This window comes from Rhincodon typus, chromosome 4 (assembly GCF_021869965.1).
Source record: "Rhincodon typus isolate 14 chromosome 4, sRhiTyp1.1, whole genome shotgun sequence".
In the NCBI taxonomy this organism is placed as follows: Eukaryota; Metazoa; Chordata; class Chondrichthyes; order Orectolobiformes; family Rhincodontidae; genus Rhincodon; species Rhincodon typus.
In genome coordinates, this window is record NC_063335.1 from 95,803,321 (window position 1) to 95,819,149 (window position 15,829).

Below are 15,829 nucleotides of genomic sequence, written 5' to 3' on the forward strand. Positions count from 1 at the left end.
TAAATGTTGCCTAATCAGCAACACCCACATCCCATTAATGAATTTTTTAAAAATCTGACAGATTTTCCCCACAGTTGTTTTCTCCCACTCTTAAAACTGACTTCTCTGCTCATTTTCTAATGATCTATTCTGTTGCCGATTCCCATTTTCATGTTACATCTACTTTCTTCAGAGCTCATATAACCATATTTGTTTTGACAGGCACTTGCTGTGTCACATTTCTGTCCACATTTTAAATGGATACAGAAGTGAAAATATTGTTTTTCCATTTTTATCTTTGATGGTTACACTTGTATTTCATTTCAAAACTGTTCCTAAAACTAAACAGTCCATTATTTCAGGAAATAAATACAAAAAAAAGTAGTTAGGTCTTCAAACTGGTTTTCCTTCACTCAATAGTCTGATCTATTTTCTGTGTTTTTCCCTGAAATTTTCCATTCCTTAGCTTTAAAAAAAAAAAGTATTACTCAAACAGATCTTTATTTCTACAAATTTCAAAAATGTGAAATTACAAATTTCTTGTATCAAATAGATATTCCTGGAGGACAACTGCAGTCTACTTTTCCTTTCAGGTCCTTTAAAATTCCAAAGTTGGTTAGTGCTTAACCATTGCTCCTCAGTGGTTAGTAATTTCAACTTGCTATTGTTTCATATTGAAGCAGGGCAAATTCCTGAAAACAGAATTACTTTAGTTATCAAATCCATCCACTGCCTTGAATGGCACATGTTTTATACACCAAGGCAAGAGATACACTGAAAATAATTCCAAACTTGCAAAGCATATATTTCAGGCTTGCACAGCAAACATGAGAAAAGGTAACCGAGAAATGGCAAAGTCTTTTCCATTTTAAAAAAAAAAAGGAAAATATCCATAAGTTTAAGTGTCTCTTTTGCCTTCCTTTAGTCATAAATCTTTATTCCTCCAGTTACACCTTTTCCCCATCACAATAAGTAATTCTGCACTGAAGTGGAGCAGTTTATTGTTAGATTAAGGATCAGTAAGCACAATTGTAATTAGGTAAATTAAAAATATTAGCTATTAAAAGTAAACTTTCAGCAATGCCGAAATGCTACCATACAGTACTAAGTATACTTAGTTGATCAAAAAGTTAGTGACATTACTAGGTTACAAAATTTTATGTATGATGTTGAAACTATAGGAAATAAAGTAAATATTTGCAGCTATTAATTCGTGCCACGAAGGGCAAGAACTACAAAATGCATGAACTATCCCAGCAAAGAGATCCAGTAATTCAGGTTTTAAAATGTTACTTGCAAGACGTAGAGGTTTCTTTTCCTGTGATCATTACAATGCCGCCCAATACCACATCTTTAGTTTTAAAAGAAACTCTTATCAGTGAAAAAAAGAACCACTATGCTGAAGGACAATATTTGGGGATTTAAATGAAACACAAGTCAAAAAGATAAGCCCTTGCGGAAGGGTGCTTATACCCATTTATAGGGAATGGATGGGCAGTTAGACACTAGGGTCACCTGCCTGCTGCAAAGGGGCGTACTTCCTGCCAGTTTAAATTCAGCTTCTAGGCAAATGGCAAAGCTACAGGCCAAATGACAGCAGAGTCTTCTTTAAGCATACAGATCAGAACAATGTTCACTTAGAGGAAAAAAAAACTTGCATTATTTCAACCCCTAAGCAAATGGCGAGATCTTATGGATTGCAAACATTTCCACGTTATTTAAGCCACTTCAAATGCAAGGACTATTCTGCCAGTCCTTTGAGGGAAGCATGTCATTCAGGCCCTTAAATTTACAGCATTCTACTTTGTATAGAGTAAAAAATATTACTAATAGAAACTTAGTGTCTTAAAATATAGTCAAACCACATTATGAAGGCTTTTCAGGAAGTCAGAGATACATTCAGACAAGTATTTAAGCTTAGTTAGGATGATACCTGCCATCTGCCACTGTATAAATCAAACCTTCATAGTAAAATCAGTGTGCCCTTTTAAGGCAGTGGATGGATATTCACCATACTAGGCTTCAATTATCAGAGACTGGTTTTGTAGTAGTTAGTTATTTTTCCCTCAAAAAAAAAAAAAACCAAAGGGAACATTGAAACAAAGGAAGAAAAATGGTTTAGATTTCAACTGCATTTGCCAAGTGGCCAAATTGGAATTTATTCCAATACTAAAAAAGTCACAATTTTGTATTTGTGACAATAAGGAATAACAAATTCAGAAGAAACTTTTTTTAACCCAAATGAATGCAAAAAGACTACTGAACGAACTGCCTCATCAAGTAACTGAGATGATAAAAGATTAATTTTTTTTTTTTAAAAAGTGAAGCTAGATGAACAGGAGGCAGAAAGAAATAAAGGATATACTAATTAGGTTTGAAGGAGGGTGGAAAGAGGCTCATGTTGGCCAATTCTTCACAAAATACTGAGCACCTAGTTAATTAATTACTTGCACTGAAGTTAAAGCAAGACTCCATATTCCCACAGGGTCTAAATCTTGTCAAATGAAACAAAAAAAAAGTCAACATTTTCAGAAGATAAAAATGCTTTCAGCCTTTCATAGAAAATGTCAATTACCATCAAGGCTAGCATTTATTGTCCCAATTTGAACTGAGTGGCTAACCTTGGGGAGCAGTTTCTCAAAAATAAATCAAGCCTACACCAAAGGTCTGGAATCACACGTAGGCCAGGTTGGCTTAGGAATGGCAGATTTCCTTCCCAGATAAGAAGGGATTAGTGGTACAGATGTTTAAAAAAAAACTGATGAGTTGTGGTAACTATTACTATAAGTTTCTTTTATTAATTGAATTTATATTTCACCAAATGTATAGTAAGATTTGAACTTCTGTCTCCTCAGCATTAGTCTGGGCCTTTGGATTACTAGTCCAGTGACATTAACACTACCTACAATATTCCCCTCTATTGTTAGAAAATATCTGCAAGAAAACACTTAATAGCATGCTTACCTCAGTGAACCCAGAATTGTCCACTAACAGCTGTCTGACTTCAGAAAGTTGGATGTCTCGTAGAGACATAATGTACACTTTGTAGAGTAACTACAAGACAAGAAAAGGGAGTGAGTATCACCAAGAGAAAATCAACTATAAAGAATAGCAATTACAGACATAGGAACTAGAGATAATGTTGTAACACTTCTATTCCCAATTAAATTCTCTTCATGAAGTTGCATTGTAGATAAAAGTCAGTGTGAAATGCATTAAAAACCCCATGAACTTTAGGCAGGGCATTAATACTGTGTCAAGCACTTGCTAGTTCTACCTCCTCCCACTTTTGCTGGTTAAAATAGTCAGAATTTAGAATATGCTTTTGATGAAGCTCTAATGGGGTATCACCCAGTTCCAAACAAAGAAAAGCAGCTCAAATCTCAGACTCCATATTCAGTCAGTTCTGCTTTCAGTTCCATAAGTGTTGATTAATCCATCTTGGAATCATTTGTAACAGTTACATTTTGCTGACAAAAGTGACATTGCTGTTGCTTGCTCTTAACGTCTCAGATCACTTGCAGAACTTTTCTGAATGTGATGTCACTTAAGTGGATGATGCATTTTCTATCCTGCTGTATTGTATAGCACTGCACATCAGTGATTGCTACTTTGGACTAGCTGACCACTGGTCCATAGATCACATTTTGAACAACTGCACTTAAAAAGTTGGAAGGCACAAAAACATTCCTCCTCTGGAATTTACCCAGTCAACACCAAGAGATAGTTGGTTTGGTTAGTAAACTATTACAAAAGACATGGCCTGTGGATAAAGCAACAAGCTTCACGACGTGTGCAAATTCAGTGCTTAACAATCTTTCTGCTAACCTTAAAACCTTCCTAAAGAATATGTCCATGACGTTTTTTCAGTTACAATACGAAAAAGGTTTCCTGAAACATTGGAATGGAAGTATTAGTCAAAGCATTGTAGTGTACATTTCCACTTGAGACTTTTTTTTTTAAAAAGTCTCTGGATGTGTCTACAAGCGTACTTCTCTACCAAAATAAGTGATTGAGATAGGTGACTGAAGAGATGCAAAATAGACAAAACAGACACTTGGGCGTTAATTCAAACTGGAAAGGAATGACTAAGTTGTTACAGGAGGCCACCACAGTGCTAAACTTTCACTTTCTGTCACTGATCAGGTCTGGAGGTCGACAAAAAAGGTACCTACCAGGCTATTCACAATGGACACCATTCACATTCAAATTGAAAGTGAGTGAGTCATAACACAACCACTGGATAGAGTGCTCAAATGTATTCAGAATGGAGACTGATTTAAAAATGGGTCATCTGGGTACTTTTGATTTTTACATTTAAAGTCCAGGTACACACAGCAAATGCATGGAAAATGGAGGGGAAAAAAAAGTTACACTTCACAAAGAACACATTAGTCATTAAAATACTTTAATTAGACTGAATGCCAACATTTTAAATGATTCTTTATTTGTATGAAAGTCACTGCATCTAAAAACAGGTAGCAAAAAGGCCAGCCCCACAAGCAAAATCTTCATTGCACTGGTGTGGACAAACTGGTGTTCCAACCATCACAGCAGGCTCTAAAAAAAGTACAAAAACAGAAGTTGTTGTAAAAGCTCAGCAGGTCTGGCAGCCTCTGAAGAGAAAAATCAGAGTTAACGTTTCAGGTCTGGTGACCCTTCCTCAGAACTTACCTCTTTTCAAAAAAAAAAAAAAGTGGTAACTGACACCAGGAGTGCAGCAGCTGATCAAATATTCCACGTGTAAATCAATGTAAAAACACACATTAAGTAACACAGTAAATAGTATTATACTTTATTTACAGCATAAAGTGCAAGTGCAACTTTGCCTTAACACACGAAACTTACTGACAGAACTTTCTCACTCGCATCCACAACTGACTGCTCGGACATCAGGAGATTGTGATAATACAGTAAACTTCTGGTATTTCAGGTATATAATAATATTTGCCAATTTTTAAAAAAGTGCTGGCTCCCAAGGTGCCAGTTAAAATAAAAGGTCTGCTGTACTACAATGTGACTGGTTTACTTTTGTTTAATAGTAAATACAGACAGCACTGCAGACAGTTTCTGGTGGCATTCACTGATTCACAGCAAGTTTCCTAACTGTCAATAAAAAAAATCTGCAATTTGTCCTAGCCTCATATCAACTACTAATATATTAGCGTCATTTAAAATACAGCAAGTGGTTGTATGGGGACTGGATGTTGTAGGCCATAAAAGAATGCTTGCAATGCAGACACTGCAACTTAATCTTGGTGGGAAGTAAAGCGGAGTTTGCTGCCCAACTTCATTAGATGCGACAATTTGCTGATGTTCACCATTTTTAAATAAAAAACTACTTTGGGAATGTTTGTAACAAGCCAAAGACAACGTTAAAAATTGTACAATGAAGGTAATTAATAGAAGGGAATAGAAACTGTAAATGAATATGTATAAACTAAAGGTGACATTTGGAATACCAGAATCTGGACAGGATGACAGAAAAGCAAAGCAAACAGATTTGGAACTGCAAATATAGAAGTCATTTAAAGCTAGTAGTACAGCTATTAAAGGCTGTTATATAAACCACACACAAGGACTCTATTGCTTTCAGGACAGAACCGAAAAAGGTGAACAAATGGTACACTTGTATCGAATCACATATGGAGTACTATAAAATTGTAGCAAAGATTACCCTAATTTAAGTCCCCTTTGCATACATGACTCTGTCTCCTTTCCAGTCATGACATACTATGCTTGTATTCCAGCCCAAAATGCTCACTCCAAAATTTTAATGTTTTACACCAAGGCCTGGCAACTAAGCAGAAAAGATCAAGTGAGTTTTGGACTGTTTGTGAAAGGGATTTTAAGACATACCCACTCTTTGCATCTGATGCTGCAGTCATTTCAAATGAAGTGACTACCCACACCAGAAGTTCACTTTCCACAAAACGTGAAAAAAAGTTAACCTTCATTCTTCGGTCTTTGTAAACCAGCATTTAAAATGGTAGATATTTTGAGTCACGAAGCACATGCAGGCATTTCATGTGTTAACCTTACAAAGGTCATACAGAACTAATGAGCTTTTTTAAAAGAGGAATTGTGATTATGAACTACAGATGACTAAAAATTATGGAAGATTTTTGTTAGTGTTTCCTTATGGACAATATTTTAAAAGGCTACAATAATAAAAAGTCACCAAGAAGAAGCCAATTGGGAATGCATGAAACACATTTCCAAAGGGAAATGGGGAATTAGTGACCACAGGGAATGGCCACCACAAGTAACCAATGTAAGTAAAATGGGACGCTAGGCAAGAGGTTATGCATTGAGAATAGAGTTCTGCCAATAAAGAAAAGGATGGAGGAAGTTGAAGTGGAGCCTAAATGCTGGCATAGACTGGTTGGATTGAACAGTGCGTTTCTTTGTACATCTTATCCCAACAACAAAAAAAAAGTCCCTTTAAGACATATTAGGGAGAAAAGGCAACAGCTCAGATTAAGGTAACTTCTCTTAAGTGAAACGGATAAGAATTTCAATTTTTTCAGCCTAACTGACTGGAAACTCAAAGCTGCCATAGATGCAGTCAACCAACAGGTTAGTTTCTCGTGCCATCCCCATCCTCGCAAGCTCCTGAAGGTTGGAACAGAGTGCAAACGGCAGATCTCAAACACATTCTGGAACTTGGCCATGTGATGGCAATTTCTAATTTCTGAATTAGTGCCATTTGAAATTGGTGAAAGTAGCAAACCCTTAAAAGGGGCAGCAAATTCGGAACACCTTTCGAGTATACTATACAGTAAATTATTGCTCATTCAATTCCAGTTTTCATTAGTCACAAAACAAAACACTGGAAATGTTTTTAATATACACTTAGCTCACAAATCAAGGCCCCACTTTTTCCAGAGGATACTTTAATGGCTATAAATTTTAAGCATCAGCCTTATTCAGTAGTGATATTCTGAACTCCAAGCTGCACTTGACCACAATTCAAGCTGATGACTCAAAACAAGATTGACCAAGCATTGCTTTTTCGAAAAGAAAAATCCTCCAAAAGATCCTATGGCACTATTCAAACAGTAGGAGAGCAATGTGGCCTGCATTAGCTCTTAGCCAAAACTAAAAGTAAAACATCCAATAATATGACTGGCTGAAATAAGCTCTGAACATTGGAGGTTTATTTAAAGAACCATTAGTATCCCTCAAAACAATACAGTTCCATAGTGGTCGTGTTACTAATAATCCAGAGGTACAAATGATCCAGAAATAGGTGTTTAAAATGTCACATTAGATAGGGAAACTTCAACTTCTGTTAGTAAAATGGCAATATCAAATACAACTAGGTGTCTATAGTGACAAACATTAAAATGACCTCTTAGAAACCTCTGGTTCATAGGCATTCCTTCAGAGAAAAAAAAAAGTTATTTAGAAAGGCTAAAATCAAGTATCATTTACGATACCCAGGAGGTTGACTGCATTCTGAAATAGCTTAAAAAAAGATATTTTTCATGGAAACTAGGGATTGGATTGTTTTCAGTGGAAAGACAGGATGACAGGCAATCTGATAGAGGTCCACAAAATTATGAGAAGCATAGATAGTTGCTAGTTGAGAGAGAGGTCAACTACAAGAGAGCTCAGGTTCAAGGTGAGAGGGGGAAAGTTTAGGAGAGAATAGTGCCGGGAAATAGGTTCTCAGAAGGTGGTGGGTGCTTGGATTGCACTGCCAGTGGAGGTGGTGGAAGCAGGCACGTTAGCAACATTTAAAGGCATATCTTGACAGACACAGGAATAGGAGGCAAACAGAGTGACACATTACTTATTGGCAATGGGTCTATATAAGAATTAGGAATAGGTGCAAGTGTCGTGTGCCAAAGGGCCTAATTAATACCGTACTGGCAATTAATGAGAGTCTTACCAGTGATGTCCCTACTCCATGGAAGAATTTTTCAACAACCCTTTTAAAACAAAAAAAAGAAGTGGTCCAAAACAAGTTAAGTTTTGTTTAGCTATGAACTCGGACAAAAGGACTGAAATCTTTGGCAACCCAAAAAGTTAAAATTTCTCTATCAGCATCACTATCTTTCAAGAATTTGATATTACACATATCCAGACTGGGATGTAAAAATCTTCAGGTAGTAGTAGAAAGGGTAAATAGATAAATTCAAAAAAAAGAGTGTGATTTAGTATCAGATACGTTAAGTTATTCATTCTCAGCACAGATGTACTTGGCTCTGAAAGTTGTAAAGAATTTTGGGGATGAATTTAATTGCAGTGGCCACAACAATTCTGTAATTATTAGGCAAGTCCATAGGAAGGGCAATTCGAGCACCACCATCTCTGTTTCTGACAAAGAACTGCATGCCAATTAGGGACCAACAGCTCTTCAAGTGCAAGAATATCATGGAGCAGTGGTCACTGCTGAGACACCACAGGGGAGCACCTGAAACTACACCAGTGGGTCAACATCACTGGGACTTGGTCAGGTAGAACTGGAAAACCACATCCCATCCTGCTCAGCTTTTACAAGGCAGCCACCTGTATGGCTTACAGCTTCCAACAATTGGTAGAAGACAAGTGATTGTAGCCCCCAGTGACCTAAAAAAATTGCCTTCTGGCAAGTCTGATGGCTGTCATTCTTCCCTGCCACAGATTAAAATTTCTGCATGTTCACAGAACTAGGATTCCACCTGGTTTGGCCTCCCCATGTGGCATGTCCCTAGCTCTCAGCATGCACTCAAATTAGTTTAAACGTGAATGTTTGATTTAATTCCATTTTCTAGCAGCTAAAAAACCACTTTTAAAAAAGAAAAAAAACTTAAGACAGAAATGGAATTTCTACCAAATGTTGGAGACAAACTCAATGTTTGAACAATTGTCTCCCACTACTGTTAGCCAAGTTTTTTTTTCCTAGGCCCACCTCCAGTATCAAAACTGGGAGATTCAGACCATACTAGAGAGAATACCATTGGTCTACCTAAGCATTTTGACTATAATTCAAGACAGTAAACCAGAAAATCTGAGATTTTGTTCATTTAGGTCTACTGAAATCATGTAATTACATCTTCAAGAAGTAGTGATTATATTCAGAGGAGCATTTGGATGGAAGCAGAATTTTCCCTCCCTCACTCAGAAGGAAATCCCTGCCTCAGTGATGAGAAAAATCAATTAGATTCACTAATTGTTTTGTAGTTGAAACATCTGTACTAGGAAGAAGAAACGGTCATAGCAAGAAGTGGTAGAGTTGGAAGGCATATAATGTGGGAGTAGAGTTGAGGAACCACAAAAAAGGTAAAAGAAATGACCCGAATGGAGTTATGTCTGGGTCTCCTACCAAAGAATCAGGACATGGGGCAGAAAATAAAAATCAGGAGAGAATCTTTCTTACATGGCATTTCTGTTACAATAATCATGAGGAAACTTCAATATGCAGGTGGGCTGGGAAAAATAAGAACAAAACAGGCTGGTAGTGGATCTCATGGATATGTACCAGATGGTTTTGTGGAGAAGCTTGAGGTACAGCCTACTAGGAAACAGGCAGTTCTGGATTTGGTGATGTGTCATGAGGCAGACAAGATTAGGAGCTGAAGGTTAAGGAACCCCTAGTAGCCTGTAACCATAATATGATAGAATTCACCTTGCAGTTTGAGGGAGGAGTAGCTGGAATTAGATGTTATAGTATTATAACTTGTGTAAAAGAAAAATCACCACAAAGAAGAGGGAGGAGCTAGCCAGAGTTAGAAGGGGAGCCTAGCAGGGAAAATGGTGGAGCAACAATGTAAATGACAAAAGAATTTGAAAGTGAAAGACAGTGAATGTTGAAGTTGCATATTGTCCAGCTTGTGCTCAAGTTGCATTCATGCAGACAAGTGAGTATTGCATCACACTCCTGACTTCATGCCTTACAGATGGTGGTCAGGTTCTGAAGTCAGGTGGTGAGTTAATCACTGTAGGATTCCTAGCCCGTGAGTTGCTCTTGTAGCCACAGTATTTATACAGCTAGTGCAGTTCTGTCAGTCGGAAATGATTGTTATGGGACATGTAGCATGGATGTTACTAGCTACTGAAACAATCAGAATAGTAATTAAAGTCTTAGGCAAGCTTGTATTTGAGATATGGGAGAAAGAAAAACAACTTAGTTGAACAGAAAACATCCTTTGGAAAAAGCTTTAAAACAAACCAAGATAAAATTGAGATTTTGGGTGATCATAAAGAAAGTGAAAGAACTGTGAAGAGCAAAACAGCATTTTTCCATTCCTCATCATATAGGCTTAAATGCTTTGATATAGATCAAAGCAGAAAAATGTCTTCTGTACCAGGACATGCAGCTAATAATTTTGTTCATTTAAGATTAAACATCCTAATCAATCGTTAATACTTTGGCCAGAGTCAGCATACCTAGCAAAGAAAAATGGTTATGGTTCTCAAGAGTCACTGAAAGTCATCGCAGTTCAGTCCCACCCACTCCAAGACATCAACCAGAAGTGAGCAGGATATTAGAAAAACAACTAGTAAAATTGAACAAATTAAATGTGTATGTCTGCAGTTGAGTCTTCTAATAGTCATGCAGAGACTGATGAAACTGGAACAGACTGCAGAAGTTCCTTAGGGTAGTGTCCTAACTGCAAACAACTTGAGCTTACTCAAAAGACCTTATCAGCATAAAAGATCAGAAGTGGGAATGGTTGGTGATGAATGCAAAGTGTTCAGCACCATCTGCAATTCAGATACTGAAGCAGTCCATGTCCACATGCAGAAAGATCAGAACAAGATGTAGGTTTGGTTGGCTTTAATTGCTATTCTGATGTTTCAGTATTTGGATGAACTCAAAAGTTATTAACTTGCAGCTGTTCAATTTTTTTTATTATTAACTACTCATTTTCATTTTGCTGCTATTGTGACGAGAATTCTCTTGATAATACAGTGATCAGTGGTCCTATTAAGTCATTCCCCTATACTATCACAGCTGAAATCTTAAATTTTTATACGTTAGTTCTAAATTATTTAGCCACTGCCAGATTATGAATATTCATGATCAAATAAGTGTTTGATCTTATGCAGATACATTCAGGCAGACTACAGATAAACAGCTGTACCAACTTCTCTTCCACTTCACTATGTGTTTGTCAAAAGTGACAGCATATTCTAATAATCAAGTATGTTTAAATGTATTCCAGTTTGCCTGACTGTTTCAAACAAAGCATTCAAAACAATTTCCAAGTTCTAAATTCTGTTTACTCAAGCTTATAAATGCCAGTTACTTCTCTCATCCCACTCCCCTGGAATCTAAACTGGTCACCTGTTGTAGTTTTACAACTTCCCGTTCAGGTATAGGCTTTACTAACTTCTGTTTCTAGCGTCAAAAGCACTTACAGGTCATAGGAGTATGACAGGTCAAACAGTATCCTTGCCAAGGCATTTCTTAGTATCTACTTTTCATTGAAAAATTGCCTGCAATTGCAAAAAAAAAAAAAATTCCCCCAAAAGTTGTGTGGCTGCCACTTGGACATTCTGTTTCCGGCAGGTTTCTACAGCATGCACACTGCTCTGGAAACATAGGCTACAAGTTACATGACAAAATAAAGAGATATGTCCAGAATTCTAATCACTGCATTCCCATTGCATGCATATCAGTCTTCCAGAATGTTGCTCTTGTGGTTTTTTTATTTATTCATTCACAGGATGAGGGCCTCGCTGGCTAGACCAGCATTTATTGCCCACCCTTAACTGCCTGGAGGGTCATTGCTGTGGGTCTGGAGTCACATGTAGGCCAGATGAAGTAAGGATGGCAGTTTCCTTCCCTAAAGGGACAGTGGTGAATCAGATGTTTTTTTTCCTGACAAAAAAAGCGACAATGGACTCATGGCTCCCACTGGGCTCTTACTTCCACTTTTTACTGAATTCAAATTCCACTATCTGTCATGGCAGGAATCAAACCCAGCTCCCCAGAACATTAACTGGCTCTCTAGATTAACAGTCCTCCAGTGATAATACCACTAGGCCATCACTGCCCCTGGTGCATAAGAGGCATATCTTTCAGATTCAACATCCCTGCTGGATTCCTGACGTCAAGAGCATGTTGAGCTCCGATTGCTGACACACTGTATCCACCTCATTTGCTCCAAAAAAGTTATAATTTTGCAAACAATTGGGAGCAGATAGAAGCAATGAGGGAATGTTGAGCTGAAGCTTATGACACTATTCTTGCTTTTTTTGGTCCAGAGACAGTTCAGTTTTCAGTCTCACCAGATGTTTTCCATATCTGTGGATAAGGGTCAATTAGCTCAGTTGCTCCACAGCAAGTTTGCAACAGTGACACCAATAGCAGGGTTCAATTCCCACAATGGCTGCAGTTATTGAGAAGGCAAATCCTTCTCAATTTCGCCCCTTGTCTGGAGGTATGGTAACACCCAGGTTAAATCACCACCAGTCCCCTTCTAATAAAAGAATAGCCCTATGGTCCGGTAAGACTATGGCAGCCTAACATTATACAGGTGAACCAACAGATTTGCATTTGGACCTCAGTTATTCAACAAGATGCCTCTCAAAGTTAAAAGCCCATGGAGTTGGATGTAGTATATTGGCATGGATAGAGATCTGGCTAATATGCAGGCAACAACAACTGGAAATAAGGTGTGCTTTTTCAGGTCAGTGACCACTGGGATTCTACAGGAGTCATTCTTGGGACTGCAACTGCTTACAGGTAGCAAGGCGAGTTACAAGAGGAATACTACCTATCAATATCTATAACTAAGCAGCAAAAAGTTAGCAAATACGGAGTGATATGACATGTTCATCTTGGAATGGATAGTGTTATTAAATGGAGAAATGCTGCACAAAAACACTAAAGGGACTTGGGCATTCTTGCTCGTAACATAGCACACAAATGCAGCAGGTAATCAGGAAGGTTTTTGAAATGTTGGCCTTTATTTCAAAGTGGTTCGAGTATAAGAATAGGAAAGTCTTACTGCAATTGTTCAAAAGTACTAGGGAGATCACATCTGAACTGTTGTGATCAGTTTGGCCCTTTTGTTTAAAAAAGGGTACGGTTTCATTGCAGGCAATTCAGAGAAGGTTCACTAGGACAATACCTGGTACAGAGGGATTGTCTAATGAGCAAACGCAAGACAGGTTGGGACTCATTGGAATTTACAAGAATGAGAGGTGATCCTCAATGCAACACAGGATTTTTAAAGGAGCTTGACTGGGACAATGCTGAGAGGACATTCTCCTCAGTGGAGGGTCTGGCATCAGAAGGGTAATCTCCAACTTCAGGGACACCAATTTAAGACTGATGAGGAATTACTGAGGGTTGTCTCTTTGAAACTTCTTGCCAGAAAACTGTTGAGGCAGAGGTCTCGTGTATACATAATGCTGAGATAAACAGATTCGTGATCAGTCAGGAATCAAGTGTCATGGAGTAAAAGGGCAGGAACGTTGACATGAGCAGAGTTGGATCATCCACGATCCTATTGAATGGTGGAATCGGCTACTTCTGTCCTTGCTCCTACAAGACCATAAACACAGCAGCAGAAGTTTAGGTACTTCAGCCGAGTCTGCTCTGCCATTCATTCAATCGTGGTGGGTAAGTTTCTAAACTCCAATCTCCTGCAAGCCTTGATTCCCTTGACAATCAGAGGACCTCTGTCTTAAATATACAGAATTACCCGGCCTCTACAGACTTGTGGCAATGCATTCCATAGAGTTACTACTCTCTGTCTGAAGAAGTTTCTCCATCTCTATTCTAACGGGTCTTCATTTTAAGTTTGCGCCCTCGGGTCCTAGTCTCTCCTACCAATGGAAACATCTTCCCAAAAATTGACTCAGTCAAGCCTGTTCAGTCTTCTGAAAGTTTGAGAGACCCATCCCCATCCTTCTAAACACCACTGAATATAGACCCAGAGTCCTCAAACAGGTTAAGCCTTTCATTCCTGGGATCATTCTCATGAATGTCCTCTTAGACCCACTCCAGGGCCAGTATTTCCTTCCTGAGATATGCGGCCCAAAATTGCTCACAATATTCAAATGTGGCCTGAACACAGCTTGAAAAAGCCTCAAGTACATCCCTGCCTTTATATTCTAGTCCTCTTGAAATAAATGCCAACAGAGTCAGTAGTTAAGAAGGTAAATGTAAACTTTGCAGATTGTCTTAAAAAAAGTCTTGGACTAGAACTCCCAAGTCCCTTTGCACTTCAGATTTCTGAATTTTCTTCCCGTTTAGAAAATAGTCTATGCCTCTATTCTTCCTACTAAAGTGGATGACCTCACACTTTCCCACATTGTATTTGATCTGCCACTTCTTTGCCCACTAACTTGTCTAAATCCTTCTGCAGCTTCCCCACCTCAATACTACCTGTCCCTCTACCCATCTTTGGATCATCTGCTAACTTAGCCAAAATGCCTTCAGTTCCTTCATCTAGAAGATTAATCAATAAAACAAAAAGTTGTGGTCCCCAACACTGACACTTGTAGAACACTAGTCACCAGCTGGCTTCCAGACAGAAGGACTTTTCTATCCCCACAGTCCACTTTCTACCAAAGTCTTCTATCCAGGCTGGTACCTTGCCTTGAACACTTCAGATCCTTATCTTACGCAGCAGCCTCTTGTGCAGCACCTTGTCAAAGGCCTTCTGGAAGTCAGGGTAGATAACATCCATTAGCTCTCCTTTGTCTAACCTACTAGTTACTTCAAGAATTCTAACATTTGTCAGGCACCTCCCTTGAGACAATGCTGACTGTTCCCTATATTACCATGCACTTCCAAGTTTTCAGAAATCTCATCCTTCACAATAGACTCCAAAAATCTTACCAACGACCAAGGTCAGGCCAACCAGCTTGTAATTTCCTGTCTTCTGTCTTACTCCTTTCTTAAACACAGGGGGTTACATTAGTGACTTTCTAGTCTTCTGGGACATTCGTTGACTCCAGTGATTCTTGAAAGATCACCACTAACACCTCCACTTTCTCTTCAGCAGTCAATCTAGTCCACCCAATTTATTAACTTTTTTCCCCCCCAGTTTTTCAAGCACCTTCTCCTTGGAGATAGCCACCATACTCACATCTGCCCTGCTCCTCTTGAATTTTTTGGGATATTACTAGCGTCTTCCACTGTCAAGACCGACAGTACATATTCAGTTCCTCAGCCATTTCTTTGGATCCCATTACTACTTCTCCAGCATACCACTGTCCACTTTTGCCCTTTATATATCTAAAGAAACTCATGGTCCAATTGCTTAGCAATAACACATTCACAAGATCAATTCTGAAAAAAGTTTTGGGTCTCATTGAGAAGTGTGGAGCTGGAGGAACACAGCAGGCCAGGCAGCAGAGTGGGAAAGTCAATGTTTCGGGTCAGGACCCTTCTTCATTCATCATTTTCCAAGAGCATACAGTCAGATTCTAGGGTGTTTGGTCCTTTTCTATAAAGTTATTCCAGTCACCAATTACATTACTCTTTCCAAATTTTGTTCAATGAGGACTTAATCATATTTAAATCAAGCTCACCCAAATATTCGCTTGTGGACACTTGAGTGTGACAGTCATGTCTATTGCTGCCAGTTAGTTTCACTGCCATCAGCCCAATTCGCATCTCCTTCATTCACCTGCCAGTCCCAGCTACTTTTCGTTTCCTTTTAATTACATAATTCTCACCCAACGCATGACCTCACTTTCTATGCACAGTACTTCAGGCAGCTCTAGAAAGATTAATATGCCCTATTCCATTTATCCCCATTCCTCTCCTCTCGCCACCCCCCCCACCCCACCCGACTCAATTTTGATCTAGGGAGTGAGAAGTCAAAAGTGTTAATAGTAAGCTTGTATAAGACAAGTGTTAGACCTCAGCTGCAGCTCAGTGTTCAGTTTTGAGCAC

The 15,829-nt window shown here is 38.6% G+C and overlaps 1 protein-coding gene across 5 annotated transcripts in view; it reads right to left on the reverse strand.

The window, feature by feature from the left end:
- LOC109930338 (protein NDRG1-like) overlaps nucleotides 1–15,829 on the reverse strand; it is a 119,606-nt gene that overhangs the window by 43,451 nt on the left and 60,326 nt on the right. For all 5 annotated transcript variants that reach the window (XM_048595589.1, XM_020529846.2, XM_020529845.2 and 2 more), the window contains one exon: nucleotides 2,944–3,033. In XM_048595589.1, coding sequence (XP_048451546.1) covers nucleotides 2,944–3,012 — 69 coding nt within the window. In that variant the 5' untranslated portion in view covers nucleotides 3,013–3,033. The remainder of the gene's footprint in view (nucleotides 1–2,943; nucleotides 3,034–15,829) is intronic.